General features: G+C 44.7%; 1 protein-coding gene and 1 long non-coding RNA gene across 3 annotated transcripts; one reads left to right on the top strand and one right to left on the bottom strand.

The window, feature by feature from the left end:
• Positions 1-193: 193 nt before the first annotated feature.
• On the bottom strand, positions 194-11,752 carry LOC146712022 (transmembrane protease serine 9-like). 2 transcript variants are annotated; one of them, XM_085455121.1, is made up of 10 exons: positions 11,676-11,752; positions 9,108-9,128; positions 8,757-8,919; positions 8,299-8,567; positions 5,710-5,855; positions 5,224-5,623; positions 4,909-5,080; positions 3,431-3,684; positions 3,195-3,292; positions 194-2,869 (listed from the first exon to the last, which is right to left on the bottom strand). In XM_085455121.1, the coding sequence occupies exons 1-10, from the start codon at positions 11,728-11,730 to the stop codon at positions 2,516-2,518; spliced, it is 1,932 nt and encodes a 643-aa protein (XP_085311247.1). In that variant the 5' UTR covers positions 11,731-11,752; the 3' UTR covers positions 194-2,515. The 2 variants fall into 2 exon arrangements, with proteins under 2 accessions (XP_085311247.1, XP_085311248.1); XM_085455122.1 differs by having other exon boundaries at positions 8,299-8,564.
• A 3,840-nt stretch (positions 11,753-15,592) lies between these two features.
• LOC146712021 (uncharacterized) lies at positions 15,593-16,162 on the top strand. The gene is made up of 3 exons (XR_014920305.1): positions 15,593-15,652; positions 15,726-15,896; positions 15,976-16,162. It is a non-coding gene; the product is annotated as an uncharacterized LOC146712021 (long non-coding RNA).
• Positions 16,163-19,753: the final 3,591 nt, after the last annotated feature.

Raw genomic sequence — 19,753 nt, 5'->3', positions numbered from 1 at the left:
TCTTTTCCTTATTTTTATTTTCTTGCGTTGCACGCCGGTTGCCTAGGCCGGGGTGTAACACCATCGAGCAGATATTTCACGGCTGTAAATACTTGGAGATATGTGGATGTTACCAGTCATCATCGTTCCCCCAGTCAAGTACATTGAGAGAACACACCACTAGTATTTAATCAATCAATCAATCAATCAATCAATCAATCAATCAAAGCTTTATTTGCCACGTGCAGGTTGCACACACACAACACAGACATTACATGGGGATACAGGTCAGAGATCGGTAGCGTTACAGAAAAACACTGAAATATACACTACAATGGGAAAGTACAAGAGGAAAAAAAGAGAGCTCTGCTCATGCTGGGCTCCTGGGAGGACAGCATGAGAACAGAAAACAAAAAAACTCCTCTGCACAAAGAAGCACATAAATGTCCACAGCACAACATTATGGAGCACGCGACCAGCCACAGGGTCGGGTGGGGGGTGAAGAGTAATCCGAAGCAAACACAGCAGCCATCCTGCCCAGCGCTACCATTCCAGCGCGGGCTCAGACTCGCCGTGTTCTCAGGAGGGAACAAGATTCGAAGGCATTTGGAAAGGGAGGGGGGATGAGTGTGTGCATATCACTGTATATGTATGTGTGTGTGTGTGTCCATAGTTCAGCTGAGACAGTGTCCTTCGCCCTGCCAGGCTAGGTAAAAACAGTCTTCCAGCCAACCCAGGTGGCCTTGCATGGAATGAGAAGGTACAGACTAAACAGTCGTTATCAGGGTGTTTTTGTTGGGCTCCAGCCTTGAGACCGCAGCTGGCGCCGAATGTATGGCACTTTTTCTATTTGTTCCAGAAATAAGCTCATGAAATTTAAAAAGGGAGATCACGTGAGATTGTCTCAAGTTAGAGGTGTGTTTGATAAACGCTATGAACAGACTTTCACGGATGAAATATTCACTATAGACCAATGCATACCTAGGGATCCTCCGGTTTGTAAAATCAAAGATTACGATGGGGAACTAATTATCTGTGGTTTTTACGAGCATGAGCCACAGAAAATCAATGTGGTTGTGGGTAAGCTGTATCATATAGAGAGCATTCTGACAAAACGTAAACAGAGGGGGCAAATGTATTTCCTGTCAAATGGGGAAACTGGCCTGAAAAGTTTAATAGCTGGATTAAAGCCAGTGACCTTAAAAACCTAAAATAAAAACCTTCCACCTCATTTCATGCTGGTGACATGACTCTCAGGTCTCAAGGCTTTTACGTAACACTACCTTCAAACGCTAGCCTAAATGTATTTAAAAATAACACGAGTAGCAGTTTCCGTGAGGATCTCGCCCAGTATCTCTATCTCGATGGGCCCTGGGAGGTGGCTGTCATTAAAATTTCCTATCCCTATACATGGTTCAATCTTCCAAATGATATGGCATACTTTGAATGGAGGAAAAAGAGTGATGCAGAGCAGAAGCCCGCTGATGTTGATAAGCAAAAAATATTTTTTTATGGTTTTTATGAGGATCCTAACATGCTGAGATCACAGATTGATGATGCCTGCCTTAGACGTATTGAATTTGATATTTTTCTCAAATATAACCCAATTCAGAAAAAGTCTGAATTTTCATCTGGTGGAATATATCATCTCAGAGTTTGGTAATGGCATGCCCGGGTTCTCAGGTGCTCCGCTTATTTCTGGGTGCGGGTTAGCATCTATTTTTTCAAAATTCTTCCAATTTGTAACTCCTTTCGTAAAGCGGGGTCTCAGCTGCCAAGAACATACAGTGGCTTACAAAAGTATTCGGCCCCCTTGAACTTTCCCACATTTTGTCACATTACAGCCACAAACATGAATCAATTTTATTGGAATTCCACGTGAAAGACCAACACAAAGTGGTGCACACGTGAGAAGTGGAACGAAAATCATACATGATTCCAAACATTTTCTACAAATAAATAACTGCAAAGTGGGGTGTGCGTAATTATTCAGCCCCCTTTGGTCTGAGTGCAGTCAGTTGCCCATAGACATTGCCTGATGAGTGCTAATGACTAAATAAAGTGCACCTGTGTGTAATCTAATGTCAGTACAAATACAGCTGCTCTGTGACGGCCTCAGAGGTTGTCTAAGAGAATATTGGGAGCAACAACACCATGAAGTCCAAAGAACACACCAGACAGGTCAGGGATAAAGTTATTGAGAAATTTAAGGCAGGCTTAGGCTACAAAAAGATTTCCCAAGCCTTGAACATCCACGATGGAGTGCCCATGTTAGCATGTACATGGTCTGTAATTCTGGCTCTGAGAAAGGCCCTGAGACGGACTTGACAGCCACTTCTAATTGTGATGATAATTCATCAAGTAGAATTTCACGTCCAATTTGATCCTCCACAGCTTCACCACTGAACTCTTAGATAACCAGTTACAAATAAACTCAAAGATTAGCAGACAAAGTTTTAAGCCTGTAAAGTCTCAAAGTCAAGCTTGTTCACATTCATCTGTGTCCATCACATCATGTGAATCAAGTTTGGGTTCTCTAAAGGCAGAGCTGGAGACAAAAGGCGAGGCTGAGGAGATGGATGAAGACAAAGATGAAGGAGTGAGCAGGACGACCCTCGCTGCTGTCAAACAAACAATTCGAGCGAGTTGTGGTGGCCATGGTGGTGGTGGTGACGGAGACATTGGTGGGGTTAGTGATGGTGGTGTTGGAGGCTGGAGACAAGAGTGTCCCCAGCGTCTTCGTCAGGAAAGAGTCAAAGGAGCTCACTCTGGTGAAGGTCATAACTGGAGCTTCTCGTCTCCTCCTGGCAGAGGGGCTTGGAGCTGTTAACACGACCGCCTGGAACCAAGAGCCGCCCTGCTTACACATCAGCGGGCCGCCAGAATCACCCTGAACAAAGAGACGGGAATTCAATTTAAAATCAGAAAATCATATCTAATATTATTTGGTTGCCATGTTTTTCCCTCTAATAATGTTTTTTAAAGGTTTAAAACAAAGATACAGAGACACTCTTAAATTAAATCTAACTGGCCAAAAATGAAAACTGAAATTTCAGAGCTGGAACTTCTTACATGTTTCTGAAGATTGTAAGCACTCTGGAAACTCAAGATGATGAACTATCCAAATTCAACATGTGACTGTAATAAACAGCTAAATCCAAATTAAACAACATGTCAGCAGACAGTGTTATAAGAAGAAGAATCCAGTCATTTACCTGCTGCAGTGCAAACACGTCTGTACAGATGCTCTCACTCGATGATGAGTTCCCACAGTTTACCACCGAGGTCTGAAACTGCTGCATAACTTCCTCAGCTAACATCATGAAAGATAAGAAAATCCTGATGTTTGACTAAAGAAACTGTAAGTGCAGTGGTCCACATGTGTAATCTGAGAGATGGACTGGTGCAGAGTCTGGGCAGAACTCTGTCAGCCTTCATGTTGCTGACTCACCTCCTCCTCTTCCAGGACTCCAACCGGCCGCCCAGCACGCCAAGCCCTCGGCGAAGGTTCTCCCGTTGTCCAAGCAGATGGGCTGGATGTAGTCGGTCAGGGTGGGCTGGGCAGATAGACGGAGGATGGCTATGTTGGTCCCGGTCGTGTTGCTCAGAGTGATCTTTGTCACATTCAGCGTCACCTCAAAGGGGTTGGATCCATTTAGCTTCAGACGCCCCAACACGACAGTCCACTCGGACGCTACAGGGGAGCTGTGGGAGGAACGAAGCACACAAACATAAACTTCATCAGCTTCAAACAAGATCTACACCTTTACACTCAACTTCATGGGACCCAAGTTTTACAGATTTGAACCTGGTGACATTCAGGCCTGGTTCTAATTAAAGAGGTATATATTTAACTTCATGAACTCCATGCAGAGCAGAGCAGCATCCATGACCACAGGTGTGACATTACCTCAAGAACAAGGCTGGGAGGGGTTAAAGTGTGGCTTGCCGATCCACCGTAACCACTGGCAAAACACCGGTTAGACATAGTTTGTTTGAGAAAGAAGTCTCCAGAAAATGCTGCCATGAAATGGACCACAACACGCTGAATCAGTTGTAAGAATGAGGACATGTTCAGTTTTAAAAAGATTTACGCCATATATATATATACATATATATATATATATATATATATATATATATATATTAAATAAAATCTGTTGAATTAGATTTTGAATAAGTAAATGAGTCTACTGCTCACTATGAGCTCTATCAATCAATAGCATCATGAAAAATGTCTAATCCCCAGCAGATCTTTAAAAATTTTAACCAACATCCCACCAAAGTGTGTAATAGACACGTGCAGAAGCTGCAGGACTACCAGGGAGAGCACTGCCAAAAAGAGAAAAGTTATGAGCAACCAAGGAAGGTGTGTAGCTAGGTGGCTAATATGTATTTACATGTAAATGTGTCTGTTTAAATCCTTTCCTGTAATTATTTTCATGCTGGCTTGAAACAGCTTAGTGCGGTCATGGCTCAAAGAGTTGGCAGTTCGTCTTCTAACCAGTCTGCCCCAGGGCAGCTGTGGCTACAACTGTAGCTGCCTCCACCAGTGTGTGAATGTGAGAGTGAATGAATAGTGGCATTGTAAAGCGCTTTAAGGGTCTCGAAAAGCGCTATATAAATGCAATCCATTATTATTATTATTATTATTAGTGCAACTTCTTAATGTGTGTCCTATTACACGCCTCACCAAGATACTGGGGTCATCTTTTATAAATGTACACTATGGTACCTAAACCATCTATGCAGTTTAAAGAATTAAATTACCAGGAAATGAAGTACACCACAGAAAAAAAATGTGGCCTATTAGGGCCAGAGTGCCATCATGACTGAAAAATCTAAACAGCCTTCAGATTTACTGAATATTTCCTAGTCCGAGGCAAATTAACTGTATGATCATCCGGCCAAACTACAGCTCCAACTCACCTTGAGAAACAGCTGGCGTCACTCAGCACAGAGTCCAAGGCTACCAGAGTCCCACCACACACGTGATTTCCATTTTTCTGCAGGCTCGCCATCCACGGCCACGAGCCCACTGACGCAAGCAAGGTTCCCCCGAAAATGTGTGAATTCCTCGGAGCTTGTCCACAGACTACAGCTGAGGACAAAACCAGAGGCAAACACAAAGAAATCTTAAAAACTTTAACCACATGAACCCATCAGTTCAAGTTCATGTAGTGTATAATAGACTCAAGGTTAGAATGTTTTCTTTAATAAAGTATTGTCATGATGGGTCCTCACGTTGGGCAGTGGTCAGATGCAGCGTGGTTGTTGGAAGTATTGTATTTGTAGGTGTGGCGGGGGTTGCTGGGGGGGTTGTGGTTGTTGGATGATTGGTGGTTGTTGGAAGTGTGGGGGTTGTAGTGGTGGTGGTGGTGGTGGTGTTAGTAGGTGTGGTGGTTGGCACTGGTGGCAGTCCTGTGCAGGAGACACTGAGGTCACTGTTGGTCCCAGTGGACGTGAACGTCATGAAGCCCGGCTGGTTGGAGGAGATCTGGCTGTTGATCCAAGTCTGGTACTGGGATACTCTGGCGTAGACTCCTGGAAAATTAGCCAAGGCGCAACCTTCCCCAAAACTGACGACTCCCGCCTGAATCCAGCGACCGCTCTGCTTGATCACCATTGGACCTCCTGAATCCCCCTTTGAGAGCAGAAACATTTACTGTTAGCTGAGGAGAAGAAACTGTAGAAGGTGAAAATGTGCCAAACACAGGTAACAACAATCACCTGACAGGAGTCCTTTCCTCCTGCACTTAACCCGGCACAGATCATGTTGTCAGTGATTGATCCCACTCCATAGTTACAGTTACATTGCCTGTTTCCCACAACAGGAACCTCCACCTCCATCAGGTTTTTTGGAGAAGGAAGGGACACTGAAGGGGTAAAAAAACAAAATCTGTTTAATAAACAGCGTGTGACAGATTAAAGATACAAACCTGAACAGTAAACAAAGCATCGTTCCACTTCCAGGCATTTATTCTGGTGGTGAATAAGTTTTAACTCAAAGGATTTCCAACTTTCAGTGGTCACATGACAGAAAGCTGTATATATTGAACCACCAGACAAATCTGATTAAATGTAAAAAAAAAAAAAAGAGGCACAATCAGTTTTTAAAAGTGTTTTTGACGTTCTGTTCGTATCTCTATCTTTGATGCTTCAGACATTTCCCAAATATTTCAGTCCATGTTTCTTTTAGTGTTTATAAAGTCTGTTTCCCCTCCACGCGCACAGGTTTATCATCAAAAACGAAACTGCATGAGACCAGTTTCTTTTTTACAAACATTTCCTTTGAGGTTGGCTCAGAAACTTGGTGAATTTTTGACTTTTCGAGGACAGTGACGTCATCAGCGAGAGACCGGTGACCAGCATCGCGGAGCATGACGTCCGAGCGGCACTGAGGAGAGTGAACACAAGGAAAGCGGCGGGGCCAGGCGGCAACACCGGCCGTCTGCTGCGCTGCTGTGCTGACCAGCTAGCAGGTGTGTTCACTTACATCTTCAACGAGTCCCTGGCGAAGTCTGTGGTCCCCACATGCTTCAAAAGATCCACCATCATCCCTGTACCCAAGAACAGCAAACCCTCATCCCTGAACGATTACCGTCCAGTTGCACTGACCTCGGTAGTAATGAAGGTGTTTGAGAGGCTGCTGAAGAACATCATCTCCTCCTCCATCCCAGACACCACAGATCCGCTGCAGTTCGCCTACAGATCCAACAGATCCACAGAGGATGCCATCGCCCACGTCCTACACACCACTCTCAGCCATGTGGACAAGAAACAGGGTAACTATGTGCGAATGCTGTTTGTTGATTACAGTTCAGCGTTTAACACAATAGTGCCCTGCAGACTGTTCACAAAGCTGAGGGATCTGGGACTTAACAGCCGTCTGTGTGCATGGGTGTTGGACTTCCTCACTGGCAGAACTCAGGTGGTGAGGGTGGGCAGGTGCTTCTCCAACAGCATCACCATCAACACAGGAGCACCTCAGGGATGTGTCCTCTCGCCACTGCTCTACTCCCTCTACACTTCAGACTGTGTGGCCACCCATGGCTCCAACACCATTGTGAAGTTTGCTGACGACACAGTGGTGTTGGGTGCCATCTCCAACAACGATGAGGCGGCCTACATGGATGAAGTGAAGAATCTGGCATCGTGGTGCCAGGACAACCACCTCCAGCTGAACGTCAGCAAGACCAAGGAGCTGGTGGTGGACTTCAGAAGGGGTCAGCACAGAGACTACAAGCCCATTATCATCAATGGAGCTCCAGTGGAGAGGGTGCAGTCCTTCAAGTATCTTGGTGTCCACATCTCCTCAGACCTGACATGGGCTGCCCACATTCAGGTCCAGACCAAAAAGGCTAGGCAGCGCCTGTATCACCTACGACAACTGAGGAAGTTCAGGGTCTCTCCAAAGATCCTCAGGATTTTCTATACAGGCGCTGTGGAGAGCATCCTCACACAGAACATGACATCGTGGTTCGGGAACAGCTGTGTGAAGGACCAAAAAGCTCTCCAGAGAGTGATCCGTACAGCAGAACGCTGCTGCAGGATTGCTCTCCCCCCGCTTCAGGACACCTACACCAGGAGATGCCGGACTAGAGCAGCGCAGATACTGAAGGACCCGTCCCATCCTGGCAACAAACTGTTCCAACTTCTGCAATCTGGTAGAAGGTTCCGCATCTTCCGGGCAAGGACAGAGAGACTCAAGAGGAGCTTCTATCCCCAAGCCATCCGTGCCCTAAACACACACACCCGCCCTCTCACATCATCTATAACTGACTGAGTCAGGACTCTTCCAGACACTAAACCCAAGCACAATGTACATTTCAATTCCTTTAATTTTAAATATGTTGATATTGTCTATCCTGTAAAATAGTCATATATCTATTCATATTAATGTACAGAATTCACCTGCTTGCTGCTACTACTGCACATGCACAATGTGTATATATATATATATATATATATATATATATATATATATATATATATATGTATATATATATATATATATATATATATATGTATATATACATTCTTCCTCTACACCCCCCCCCTAACGTTTTTGCACATGTCGAGATGCGTGTCAGGCTACATTTCACTGTGTGTTATACTTGTATAACTATGCATGTGTCAAATAAAGAACCTTGAACCTTGAATAAATTCATAAATCATAGTTTCTGAAACATTTAGGCTTCTCTTCAGCAACAGAATCATAAAATAAGCAGACAAAGGCTCCTTTATGGATACTTTGGAGAAGCTGTTTGTTTCCTGTCATCCTCAGACAATATTAATCTGTTCTAACCAGTGACCCACCTCCACTTCCTATATCGCCCCAGCCGGTGACCCAGCTGTTAACACCGCTGTAGAAGATGCTGTCTGAAGCTGCCAGGCAGACGGGAGAAATGTAGTTGTTGAAAGTCACCGGTGAGGAGAGCTGCAGGAGGCAGACGTCGTTGTCGTTGGTACCAGAGTTGTAGTTTGGATGTTTGATGATCTGTGTTACTGTCCGAGACACTGCATTGGGGTTAGATCCCTGTAGACTCTGAAGGCCCAGATTCACAGTCAGACCGGTTGGAGTACTGCTGAGATCATCAGGAGCGACACGAACAGTGCACAGTTGTTACAATTGTTATAGACGAGAAAACATATATAAAGTTTGACTTCCTGCCCTGTTAAATATTTATCCTGTTACCACCCTCAGCCCCCAGATTAGGACCCTCCATAATTTCCTTAAATCATGTTTAGAGTGCAGCTTCAGCCTCATTACTCACGTTTCAAAGCAGTGAGCAGCAGTCAGCACCCACTGACTGTTAATGAGGGATCCTCCACAGAAGTGGGACCCAGATGTTTGCAGACTGACCTGCCAGGGCCAGCTGCCAACAGGGGCCACCTGTCCTCCTACAATCCTGGTGTTCAGAGACGCCTTACCACAAACTGAAGACCGACATTAAAACACAGAGTGAGCATTACTGTAGGAGCTGTAAACTCTCAGCACTACAAACTGCTGAGTGAGGACACAGTGATCCTGGAGTCTACAGTTCACTCACAAACTAATATTCATATGAAACTAAAGATTTATTACACATAAAACTAAATCATTACACAAAGAAGCTTTTTCTTACCATCCAGCTGTGACTCAGACTCTGAAACACAGAAAACAAACCATTTTAAAACAAAAGATCTCCATTCATTGTTCTGTGATTAGTTCACTGTCGTTAATAATAGTGGGAAAGTTGATTGTCTGTGGTTAGCTATAAGCATCCAGCAGAAGCTCCAGTAGTGGCTGTAGCAGTGAGTCAGTCCCCATGTTGGAGAATTTTAATGACATCATCTGACCAATAGCACGGCTGCTGTGAGGCGACTCTACTAACAGACCCTTTAAAATCTTGATTATGTGACCAGCTTTGTTTATGCTGCCACCTGTTAATTAATTGAATGTATTTTGGGAAATTTTCAACTTGTATACATATTCATATATATTTATATGTACTGTATGTGTTGTTTACTCCATTAGTTTTACATTTGTGGTATTTCTTCATTAACAGACGGATGACGGCACCCACTGGACTCCATTCCAATAATTCCAACTAATCATTGACCGAGCAAAGCAGTCAATGACGCCAGTGGGCAGCTTCATCCATCTGTTAAACGCAATCTTTGTAGGTATGTCTGTGAATGTTCTCAGTCATCCAGGTCATCATAGTCTAAGGAGCTTAGAAAGAAAAGCGTCTGGACTTCTTTAAGTTGCTTGAAGACGTTTCACCTTCATCCGAGAAGCGTCTTCAGTTCTAAGGTCAAATGGTGGAGAGTCCCAGATTTAAACCCAGTGGGAGTGACCCCCCACAGAGGGACAAAGGACCCCCTGATGATCCTCTACCAGTTGGAGCGTCCCCAGACGCCTTAACGCCCACTCACATCCTGGGCCATCTGACCTCAGGAAATCACATGATAGGGTTTCACAATGAGCTCACCCGAAACCCTGGCTGATTGGGACCCACACCCGTTTTTACACCTTAACTCATGTGATTAGGTAGAGGATCATCAGGGGGTCCTTTGTCCCTCTTTGGGGGGAAACTCCTACTGGGTTTAAATCTGGGACTCTCCACCATTTGACCTTAGAACTGAAGAAGCTTCTCGGATGAAGGTGAAACGTCTTCAAGCAACTTAAAGAAGTCCAGACGCTTTTCTTTCTAAGCTCCTTAGACTATCTTTGTAGGTAGTTTGTGTGTGTGTGTGTGTGTGTGTGTGTGTGTGTGTGTGTGTGTGTGTGTGTGTGTGTGTGTGTGTGTGTGCGGGGTTACCTTTTACACTGTTAATGTTTTCGTTCTATAGACTGGTTTTACCTCCATTTCTGAGAGGATCGTTATCGTGCTGTTTGTCTCGAAAGAGTTTCCTGATCTGTGTGTGTGTGTGTGTGTGTGTGTGTGTGTGTGTGTGTGTGTGTGTGTGTGTGTGTGTGTTGGTCTGGGCTGCACACACAGTATTTTCATCTTCCACCCTCCATCATTTCATAGAAAAGGTCTTTCCTCACCGTAGTTTGGACACAAATGATGCGGCACCTTCTCAGAATCTAACGCACTTCCTGCACTGAGCTATGATGAATGAAACCTGTTATCACATCTTTAACTGGCACGACAAACTGCTGCGCATCGCCGTCACACTTTTCATTTAAAAAACGTCTCCAAAGCTCAGAGATCAAACATCCTTTTGAAACGTCTCAGTCAGTTAAGCTGCAGCTAATAATCCCATGAATGACTGAATTAAAGAAATAAGACAGCCAGCTTTCCCCTTAAATATATTTCCAATTAAATATTAAAGACACACATTTTTTAAATTTTAACTAAAGTGATACAACGTTTCAGTCCACATTGTGCAGACTGAGATATGATCATGAAAGCAGATCTAAAATATTTACTAAATCTGACACTCGACACTTAATGTCACTAAATAATGACGGGGTAGCTTTAATTTTATTGACAAATATTTATAAAACAAACTTTTATTGTTGGAGGAAATTAAAAATAATCCTCTCTGTTTCTTTTTCAGATGACATTAGTGTGATTCATGTAGTGAAGACAGCAGCTGCAGAAAGCGGTCATACGCACAGAGAGCAGTTTTAAAGTTATAAACAACCATCAAATAATCATTAATAAACATAAAGATTCAAACCTCTCATGAAGAAACTTTTATGAGAGGTTTGAATCACAGCCAAGTTTGAATGAAGCTTTATTGACCAGGACAGAAAGTAAAACTGCTACTGAAGAATCAGGAGAACATTTTTAAATAAAACATGTATTATATATGACATTTATATTATTATATCATGTGATCATGAGCTCTGAAACACGATATATGTACATGTACTGGAACTCAGTTATTGATCTGAAATGTTTAAGCTTAATCAGGTTAAGGTGATATCCTCCTTTGTCACACATTTAGATCCTCATGAATAAATGATGTGTGTCAATCAAAGCTGACTGAATAAACCAACAAAAGTTAAGGTGAAATAAAGAAGTTAAAACCTCTCAGCTGCTTCCAAACCAAACAGATCATCACGTTTATCTGTGAACCTAAAATAAACCACCAGTCCTCCTTTTCCTGCAGTGTCACTTTAAAGTGAAGCGCTGTGCTCCTGAGTGTTTTCGCCCTCTGAGTCGTACCTGATGCAGGTGTGTGCAGAGAGCTCTTACCTTGGGTCAGGAGCATCAGCCCAGCAGCCAAACACATCACTTTGTAGAAAGCCATCGCTGTAAAATACCTGCAGACCTGCTGAGGCATAAATAACCTTCCTCTCTCCTCCTCCTCTCTGTCTGCGGTGCATCCCACACCAACACCTGTCTGACGACACGCCCAACATTGCAGCTCACCTGATTTTCCTCACATCAGACACAGTGAAAAAGCAAAGAAGCCAATGTGGGCGACGTGAGAGGGGTGACTCGGAATAAGAGGAATCATGATTTCACTCCAACAAAAAAACACACAATCTTTTCTATTCCCGGTAACCTGATGGACCTCCTGCGTAGAGTCACGCACGGATTTATTCTTGGGTCAGAAACTATGGTCAGCACCTGAGTTTCTCCAGTGTCTGCGTGGCAGCCTTAATGCATTTTATCTGCATCCCCTGATTTCCTGAAGTCATTTTGCTTCAGCTGATCTTGAGAAGCTCAGTACTATTCAGCAGCACAATCAGAAATACGATGTAAGCTAGCTGTTCATCAGTGTACCAAAATTTTTGCTCATTAAATCAGGCTTTTGGCACAACTGAGGCTCTTTCAGGATTTTAAGATAACGTATCAATTTATAGAAAAGGAGTATTAAAAGTTGTGTTAGCTGGACTCTCAACACTGATGCTGTTTTAGACTGACATGTGAATAAAAGCTGTAATTGGTAACTCTACATTGCTCATAGATGTGAGTGTGACTGGTTGTCTGTCTCTATGTGTTAGTCCTGCAACAGCCTGCGACCTGTCCAGGTGTACCATGGAGCCCTGGGATAGGCCCCTGTCACCCTGAAAAGGATAAGATGGATGGAACATAAGCGTGTCCTCTACTTCTAAGAGGAAAAAAAAGAGGTGGACCAAGATTGGACTCTTGAGGGACCCCGCACGTGAGTCACTGGTCATAAACCCATAAACTATAAACCTGTTGTCTTCTTCCTCCTGCTCCCTTTAGAGGTCACCACAGCAGATCATCTGCCTCCACCTCCTCCTGTCCTCCTATCCCAGCATCATCCTCTGTCACTCCACCCCGCCACATGTCCTCCTTCACTACATCCAAGATTCTTCGCTCACGTCTATCTCTTCTCCTCCTGCCTGGCAGCTCCATCTTCATCGTCCTCTGTCCGGTATATCCCCCCTCCCTCCTCCTCTCAGATCATCTCAGCCTCTCTGACTCCCCCCTCCATGAGACATTTCATTTTGTGTCCTTTACAGTCCCAGATCACTATGAGACCTTCAGCTGACATGTACAGGAAGAACAATGGCAGAACATCAGCAGGTGAATCTCACCTGTCAACATTCCTGTGTAATGACATTAGTCTGATACTAATCTGTCACTCAGTGAACACCAACCTCACAGACATCTTTCACACACTGTGGAGCGTGCAGGTTTTTTCCCTGATGCTTCAGATAATAAAGATTCAGATTTCTTTCCAAATTTGCACAGCGGAGGAATTTGAATGATACTTTATTTTATCTAAAATCAGGTCTGAACACATCCACTCGCACAGTCTTTAACTACGTCACTCACGGAGAGAGTCCCTAAAATAGCCTCCAGGTTAATCCCGGGGCGCTCGTGTTAAAGTTAGTGTGAGAAACAACAGTCAAAAAAAATTCGGCATACACTCACCCTCTCATTCCAGTGAGCTACCCCGGGGCGATCGTGGCTCAAGAGTTGGGAGTTCGCCTTGTAATCGGAAGGTTGCCGGTTCGAGCCCCGGCTCGGACAGTCTCGGCCGTTGTGTCCTTGGGCAAAGACACTTCACCCGTTGCCTACTGGTGATGGTCAGAGGGCCCAGTGGCGCCAGTGTCCGGCAGCCTCGCCTCTGTCAGTGCGCCCCAGGGTGGCTGTGGCTACAATGTAGTTTGCCATCACCAGTGTGTGAATGTGTGTGTGAATGTGTGTGTGGATGACTGGATATGTAAAGCACTTTGGGGTCCTTAGGGACTAGAAAAGCGCTATACAAATACAGGCCATTTACCATTTGCTCACCCACTGTGCTCTTCCACATGTGCTCTGCCCTCTTATCATCTTTTCTTTTTTCCTACCTCTGGTGGTGTCTGAGAGAAAAGGTGAGGAAGCACTTGAACTCATCCTTTTTTCTCATGGAGTAGATTTTGCGATAGAGCTTTTTCTCAGCAGCTTCTTTGGTTTGTTCTGGATGGAGACAGATCATGTGATAGGTGTAATTGATAAGGCCAAACAGTTCAGGGGCTGATCGTGTAGCCAGCGGTGGCGATGAAGCTGGTCCAAATGCCAACTTTGTGGGATGCAGCCGCATGTACATAACTGCAGACCATCGGGCAGTTTTGCAGGGCCCAGTGTACGGGGCTTGGCAGAGGCAGGACCGGGCGGTTCACTGACCTGTGGGGGAATGGCAGCCACAGGCGGTGGAGCTGGTGATGGTGGAACTGCAGGCGACGATGTGGAAACTGTTGATGGTAGAGTAGGAGGTGGTTGAACGGACTCAGAGCCAATAGCGGACACAAGGTTGTGCTGGAGCACACCTGAACTGAAAGATGTGAACAAACACTGGGCTTGCGCTGAACTGCTCTGTGATTGGAAGTCTGTGATCGGACCTTGGCGTGTCCATCCTAAGCAGGTTTTGACCACAGCAGAAGAGCCATATGGACCATGGCTAACTGGTGCAGTCGGCGTGATGAGGCGAGTATGATCTGAGCCTATGAGCAGTAGTCGAGCTGCTTTGTTAACAGCTGATAATGAGATGCCTTGAAGATGTTTGTAATTCCTTTGGAGAGAGAATACGGGTGTTTCTCTGGGTGTGCAGTGGAAGAGATCCTGAAACTTACAGAAAAAATCTGAATAGTTTCAACATGTTGACGGACAGGTCTAAGTGACAAATTCTCAGCTTTCCCAGTTAGGTGGCTGAGCTGCTGATGTCAGAAGCATGGTACGTTGGGAGCCATCATCAAATACTGCATATGTCATATGCCATTACACAGGAGCACTTTCACAACTTTTAATAGTACAGTAGGACAGTCAACAGTATATCAAAATACAACGTCCTCACTACAGGATTAATTTCAGTTCTAGGTCTCTGATTTACCTCGCACAGGATCTGTAGATGTCGTCCCATGCAGGTGACACATGCTTTCCTCAGATCACACTTTGCAGCCTGATGAGTCCTAGCACAATGCCAAAACCGTTTGTTCCTCTTTACCCGGTTTATTTTCTCATCCTTTGTCTTGTGAATAAACTCAGGACACTTACTGATGCGGTGTTCAGGTGAGCAGCAGCACATGTAGCCTTAATCGTTAGGATGGGTTGTGATGCCTGTACAGGATCATCAGATGTATTTGCCCTATGTAATATTGTTGCAAGTGGAGAGGTGTACTTACAGGCAGCTCGTGGCTGGCTGAAGGACGAAACAGGACTGTCCTTTCTTGGTTGACACCTGCACTCCATTTGCAACCACGATAAGAAAGGTAAGTTATACGTCATTTCTCCTTGTTTCCTATAAACATGCCGTTTAAAGCGACTACAATGCTCTGCAGGCAACTGTTCAAGCAGGCGATCAACATAGGAGCCACAATTTAGTTCTGTCCATCCTTGATCACCCGTGGTGCTAAGCAAACCAACTAGAGCTTGTACACGAAGACCAAAGTTATTTATTTCGAAGTTATTTCGGATTTCATCTTCTCCGGTTGCTGCTTTACAGGAGGGTGCTGCCTTTGTTCAGGAATGCAAATGAGAGGTTGAGCGGGGTCTTCATCTAGAGCACATGTGTCAAACTCAAGGCTCGTGGGCAACACACGGCCCGGCATTGTCATGGTCTGGTTGGGCACCTGCAGGTCTCAGACAGCGGCTCCTCCTCCTTTAGGCGGAGTCCGGTTGCCCCTCCCTGGCTGACCACCTGTGAGCAATCGTGCCAGCGGTATATCAGACCTGCGCTCTCAACCACTCATCGCCTGAGTATCTGCTATTCCCATGTTAGTTCAGTGGAGCATCCTAAACCTTGTCTTAACGCCGTGTGATGACTGACCTGTCTTTTCTTGTCCTCAGCGATAGCACCCGGAGTGGAGATCTTGTTCCCCTCGCTCCCGTCCTCCTGGACCTGGGCCGCCAGCTGCTTACACAACGTGGCCTGCCGGCCCACCGCTCACCTGCCTGCCTCCCCACGCCTCGACCGCTTCCGGGTTTTCCGCTCCACCTGTCCCCTCCATCTGAAACCAAGTAAGGCAATTCAATTCAACTGCGGAGGATTATTGGTTGTCTGCTGGATCCCTCTGATCGTGATCTCCTCTTGTTCCAGTGCCCCCGGCCCCTACCTAGTCCTGTTTCTACCTCCCCGCTGTCCCCGCTGTTCAGCCGTCTCCTAGAGGTGTCTAGGTCGCCCTCATTATCACAGACGAATCCTACGCGCCACTAGTGTGGTGGCGTCGCTTTGTGTTTCACCTTTGTTTACCTGTGGGCGGAAATAAATCATTTGTTTTCTGTCACCTCGCTTCCGGGTTGGTTTCTGCGCCTGTGTCCATCCCTGTTCCCTCGTGCCGTTGAGCCGTGACAGGCATACATTCATATCCGGCCTGCGAGATCATTTTATATAGATTTTTTATTACTGTTATGTATGGCCCGGCAATATGCGGTGCTAATAACACACAAACAACAGATCCCATAATGCAGTGCTGCAGCCTTCTTTGCCGAACACTAGGCTACCTGGGAACATTCCCGCATCAATCAAGTCAAACTTCAGTTATTGCGAAGCTAGCTGCTCACAATGGCGAAGAGAAAAGTTGATTCTGAAAACAGAGCCTTTCAGCACCGGTGGGAGACTGAATATATGTTTACAGACATTGCTGGTAAACAGTTTACCAGCAGTTTACATTGCTGGTAAACTGGTAAATCACAAAGTGAAGCTGTTGTGAAAGCAAATTTTATTGTAGCAGAGGAGCCAAATCAGCCCGGTACCGCTCTGAAGAGCTGCATGATGAAGCTGTGCGACGTCTAGTGTCCAGACAAAACAAAAAGGGAGATCAGTTTGAGAACAGAAAAAAAAACACCTCTGCACATGAAAAAACTCTTAATACACCAAAGAAACACATGACAAGCAACAGGGGGGGTAAAGGGTGCAGCATCGGAAGGGAATAAGCGTCGAAGGCATTTGGAAAGGGAGGGGGGATGAGTGTGTGCATATCAGTGTATGTGTCTGTCTGTCTCATGTTTCCTGTTTTATTTTGAAGGAGTCGTGTGTTCTTTGTTCATTGTATTTAGTTTCACTTCCCTTGTCCTGTCATTAGGCTCATGTAAGTCAGCTGTTCCTCCATGTGTTCCCACTTCCCCTAATCACCTCCTGTGTATTTAAGTCCTCTGTTTTCAGTGTGTCATTGTCAGGTCGTTTGTTGTCCTTTGTGTCATGCTTGCAGGTTCTGTGCTCTAGGTATTTTTGTGTCCATGTTAGGGTTCATGTTTTGGGTTTCTATGTTATCTTAGCTCTCCCAGTTTAGGTTATTGTTTAGCTTCTCCTCTGCCTTTTGTTTTGTAATGTTTTCACCAGCCTTAATAAACAGCTCGCTTTCTGTTAACATTTAAGTTTTTGTTTCATGGTGTCCGCATTTTGGGTCCTTTTCATAATACATACAGTCTGCCTCTGCCAGACTGTGACAATGAGTTTTTTTGTGGAGTGACAAACTGGATCTGCCAGTAACAGATTAAAAGCACAATAGAGTTCAAGAGTTGAATGGGTGTATGCAAAAGTGCAAATTCATGTTGGCAGCACTGAAAGTAAGAAAACATCCACTGGTTAAATGAGATGATAGATGATTTGAAAAAAATCATGCTAAATGATCCTAGCACGACAGCTGGCAGGTTATTAAAGCCTCTGCACACGCTCAGTTTGACACAGCTGAAACAAGAAAAAAGGTTCTTGTTAAACTTGGTGCATTTTTCTGTTTAATAATTATTTTGGGGGGTAGTACAAGCTGTGTCTCAGTTTCTGTGGAGAAATGTGAACACATGTGTTGAGCACTTTGAGTATTTCAACGACACATTGCTGCTTTGTGCTATGAAAACGCAACACACCTTTGTTATCACAGTACTGTACTTTACAGGCTCCAGCAGATCAGGATAACAGTGTTTATGACACTTTTAGGTACACCTGTTCAGCTGCCTGTTACGACAGACAGTCGCATGGTTGCAGTTCAATGCATTTAGGTATGCAGATATATGAAGATGACCTTCTGAGGTTGAAACTGAGCATCAGAATGAGGAAGAAAGGTAATTTAAATTTGAACGTGGCATTGTTGTTGGTGCCAGACGAGCTGAGTGTTTCAGAAACACGAGTCATCAGACTGGTTCAAGCCGTTGGGAAGGCAGCTGTAACACAAACAAGCACTCGTCAGTACCAAGGCGTGCAGATTGCACAGTACAGAAAACCTTGATGGGCATCTTTCACCTGATGTGTCTCATCGCCTCCACCGACATCTGCCCTCAGCCAAGCCATCACCTTCACTGTTGCCAGTTTCTGGCCTGCCAGTCTGTCCCTTGTTGGGATTTAAATATATAATCTGAATGCCTATTTGATGATTATATTGTTTTATGGATAAGAGAGGCCCAACTCTGAGTACAGTCTGTGCCAAAAAGTACTGACAGGAAACTGCATGCTTTTGCAGAGAAAATTCAATTCAATCTTATTTATATAGCGCCAAATCACAACAAAAGTCACCTCAAGGGGCTTCATAGATACAGAGAAAAACCCAACAATCATATGACCCTCTATGAGCAAGCACTTTGGCGACAGCGGGAAGGAAAAACTCCCTTTTAACAGGAAGAAACCTCCAGCAGAACCAGGCTCAGGGAGGGGCGGGGCCATCTGCTGTGATTGGTTGGGGTGAGAGAAGGAAGACAGGATAAAGACATGCTGTGGAAGAGAGACAGAGGTTAATAACAGATATGATTCAATGCAGAGAGGTCTGTTACAGGGAGTGCAGAATTATTAGGAAAGTTGTATTTTTGAGGAATAATTTTATTATTGAACAACAACCATGTTCTCAATGAACCCAAGAAACTCATTAATATCAAAGCTGAATGTTTTTGGAAGTAGTTTTTAGTTTTAGCTATTTTAGGGGGATATCTGTGTGTGCAGGTGACTGTTACTGTGCATAATTATTAGGCAACTTAACAAAAAACAAATATATACCCATTTCAATTATTTATTTTTACCAGTGAAACCAATATAACATCTCCACATTCACAAATATACATTTCTGACATTCAAAAACAAAACAAAAACAAATCAGCGACCAATATAGCCACCTTTCTTTGCAAGGACACTCAAAAGCCTGCCATCCATGGATTCTGTCAGTGTTTTGATCTGTTCACCATCAACATTGCGTGCAGCAGCAACCACAGCCTCCCAGACACTGTTCAGAGAGGTGTACTGTTTTCCCTCCTTGTAAATCTCACATTTGATGATGGACCACAGGTTCTCAATGGGGTTCAGATCAGGTGAACAAGGAGGCCATGTCATTAGTTTTTCTTCTTTTATACCCTTTCTTGCCAGCCACGCTGTGGAGTACTTGGACGCGTGTGATGGAGCATTGTCCTGCATGAAAATCATGTTTTTCTTGAAGGATGCAGACTTCTTCCTGTACCACTGCTTGAAGAAGGTGTCTTCCAGAAACTGGCAGTAGGACTGGGAGTTGAGCTTGACTCCATCCTCAACCCGAAAAGGCCCCACAAGCTCATCTTTGATGATACCAGCCCAAACCAGTACTCCACCTCCACCTTGCTGGTGTCTGAGTCGGACTGGAGCTCTCTGCCCTTTACCAATCCAGCCACGGGCCCATCCATCTGGCCCATCAAGACTCACTCTCATTTGATCAGTCCATAAAACCTTAGAAAAACCAGTCTTGAGATATTTCTTGGCCCAGTCTTGACGTTTCAGCTTGTGTGTCTTGTTCAGTGGTGGTCGTCTTTCAGCCTTTCTTACCTTGGCCATGTCTCTGAGTATTGCACACCTTGTGCTTTTGGGCACTCCAGTGATGTTGCAGCTCTGAAATATAGCCAAACTGGTGGCAAGTGGCATCTTGGCA

This window comes from Copadichromis virginalis, linkage group LG4 (genome assembly GCF_057382275.1).
Source record: "Copadichromis virginalis isolate Kocher_CV1m ecotype Utaka linkage group LG4, C_Virginalis_male_GT1.1, whole genome shotgun sequence".
NCBI classification, from domain to species: domain Eukaryota; kingdom Metazoa; phylum Chordata; class Actinopteri; order Cichliformes; family Cichlidae; genus Copadichromis; species Copadichromis virginalis.
This window is presented reverse-complemented; position numbering and strand designations above follow the sequence as displayed.

Coding starts and splice junctions, on each gene's coding strand:
- LOC146712022 (XM_085455121.1), bottom strand. CDS start 11,730: ATGGCTTTCTACAAAGTGATGTGTTTGGCTGCTGGGCTGATGCTCCTG. Junction 8,568..8,756: donor GCTGCTCACTGCTTTGAAAC/GTGAGTAATGAG, acceptor TGATGATCTCAG/CAGTACTCCAACCGGTCTGA. Junction 5,624..5,709: donor GAGGAAAGGACTCCTGTCAG/GTGATTGTTGTT, acceptor CTGCTCTCAAAG/GGGGATTCAGGAGGTCCAAT.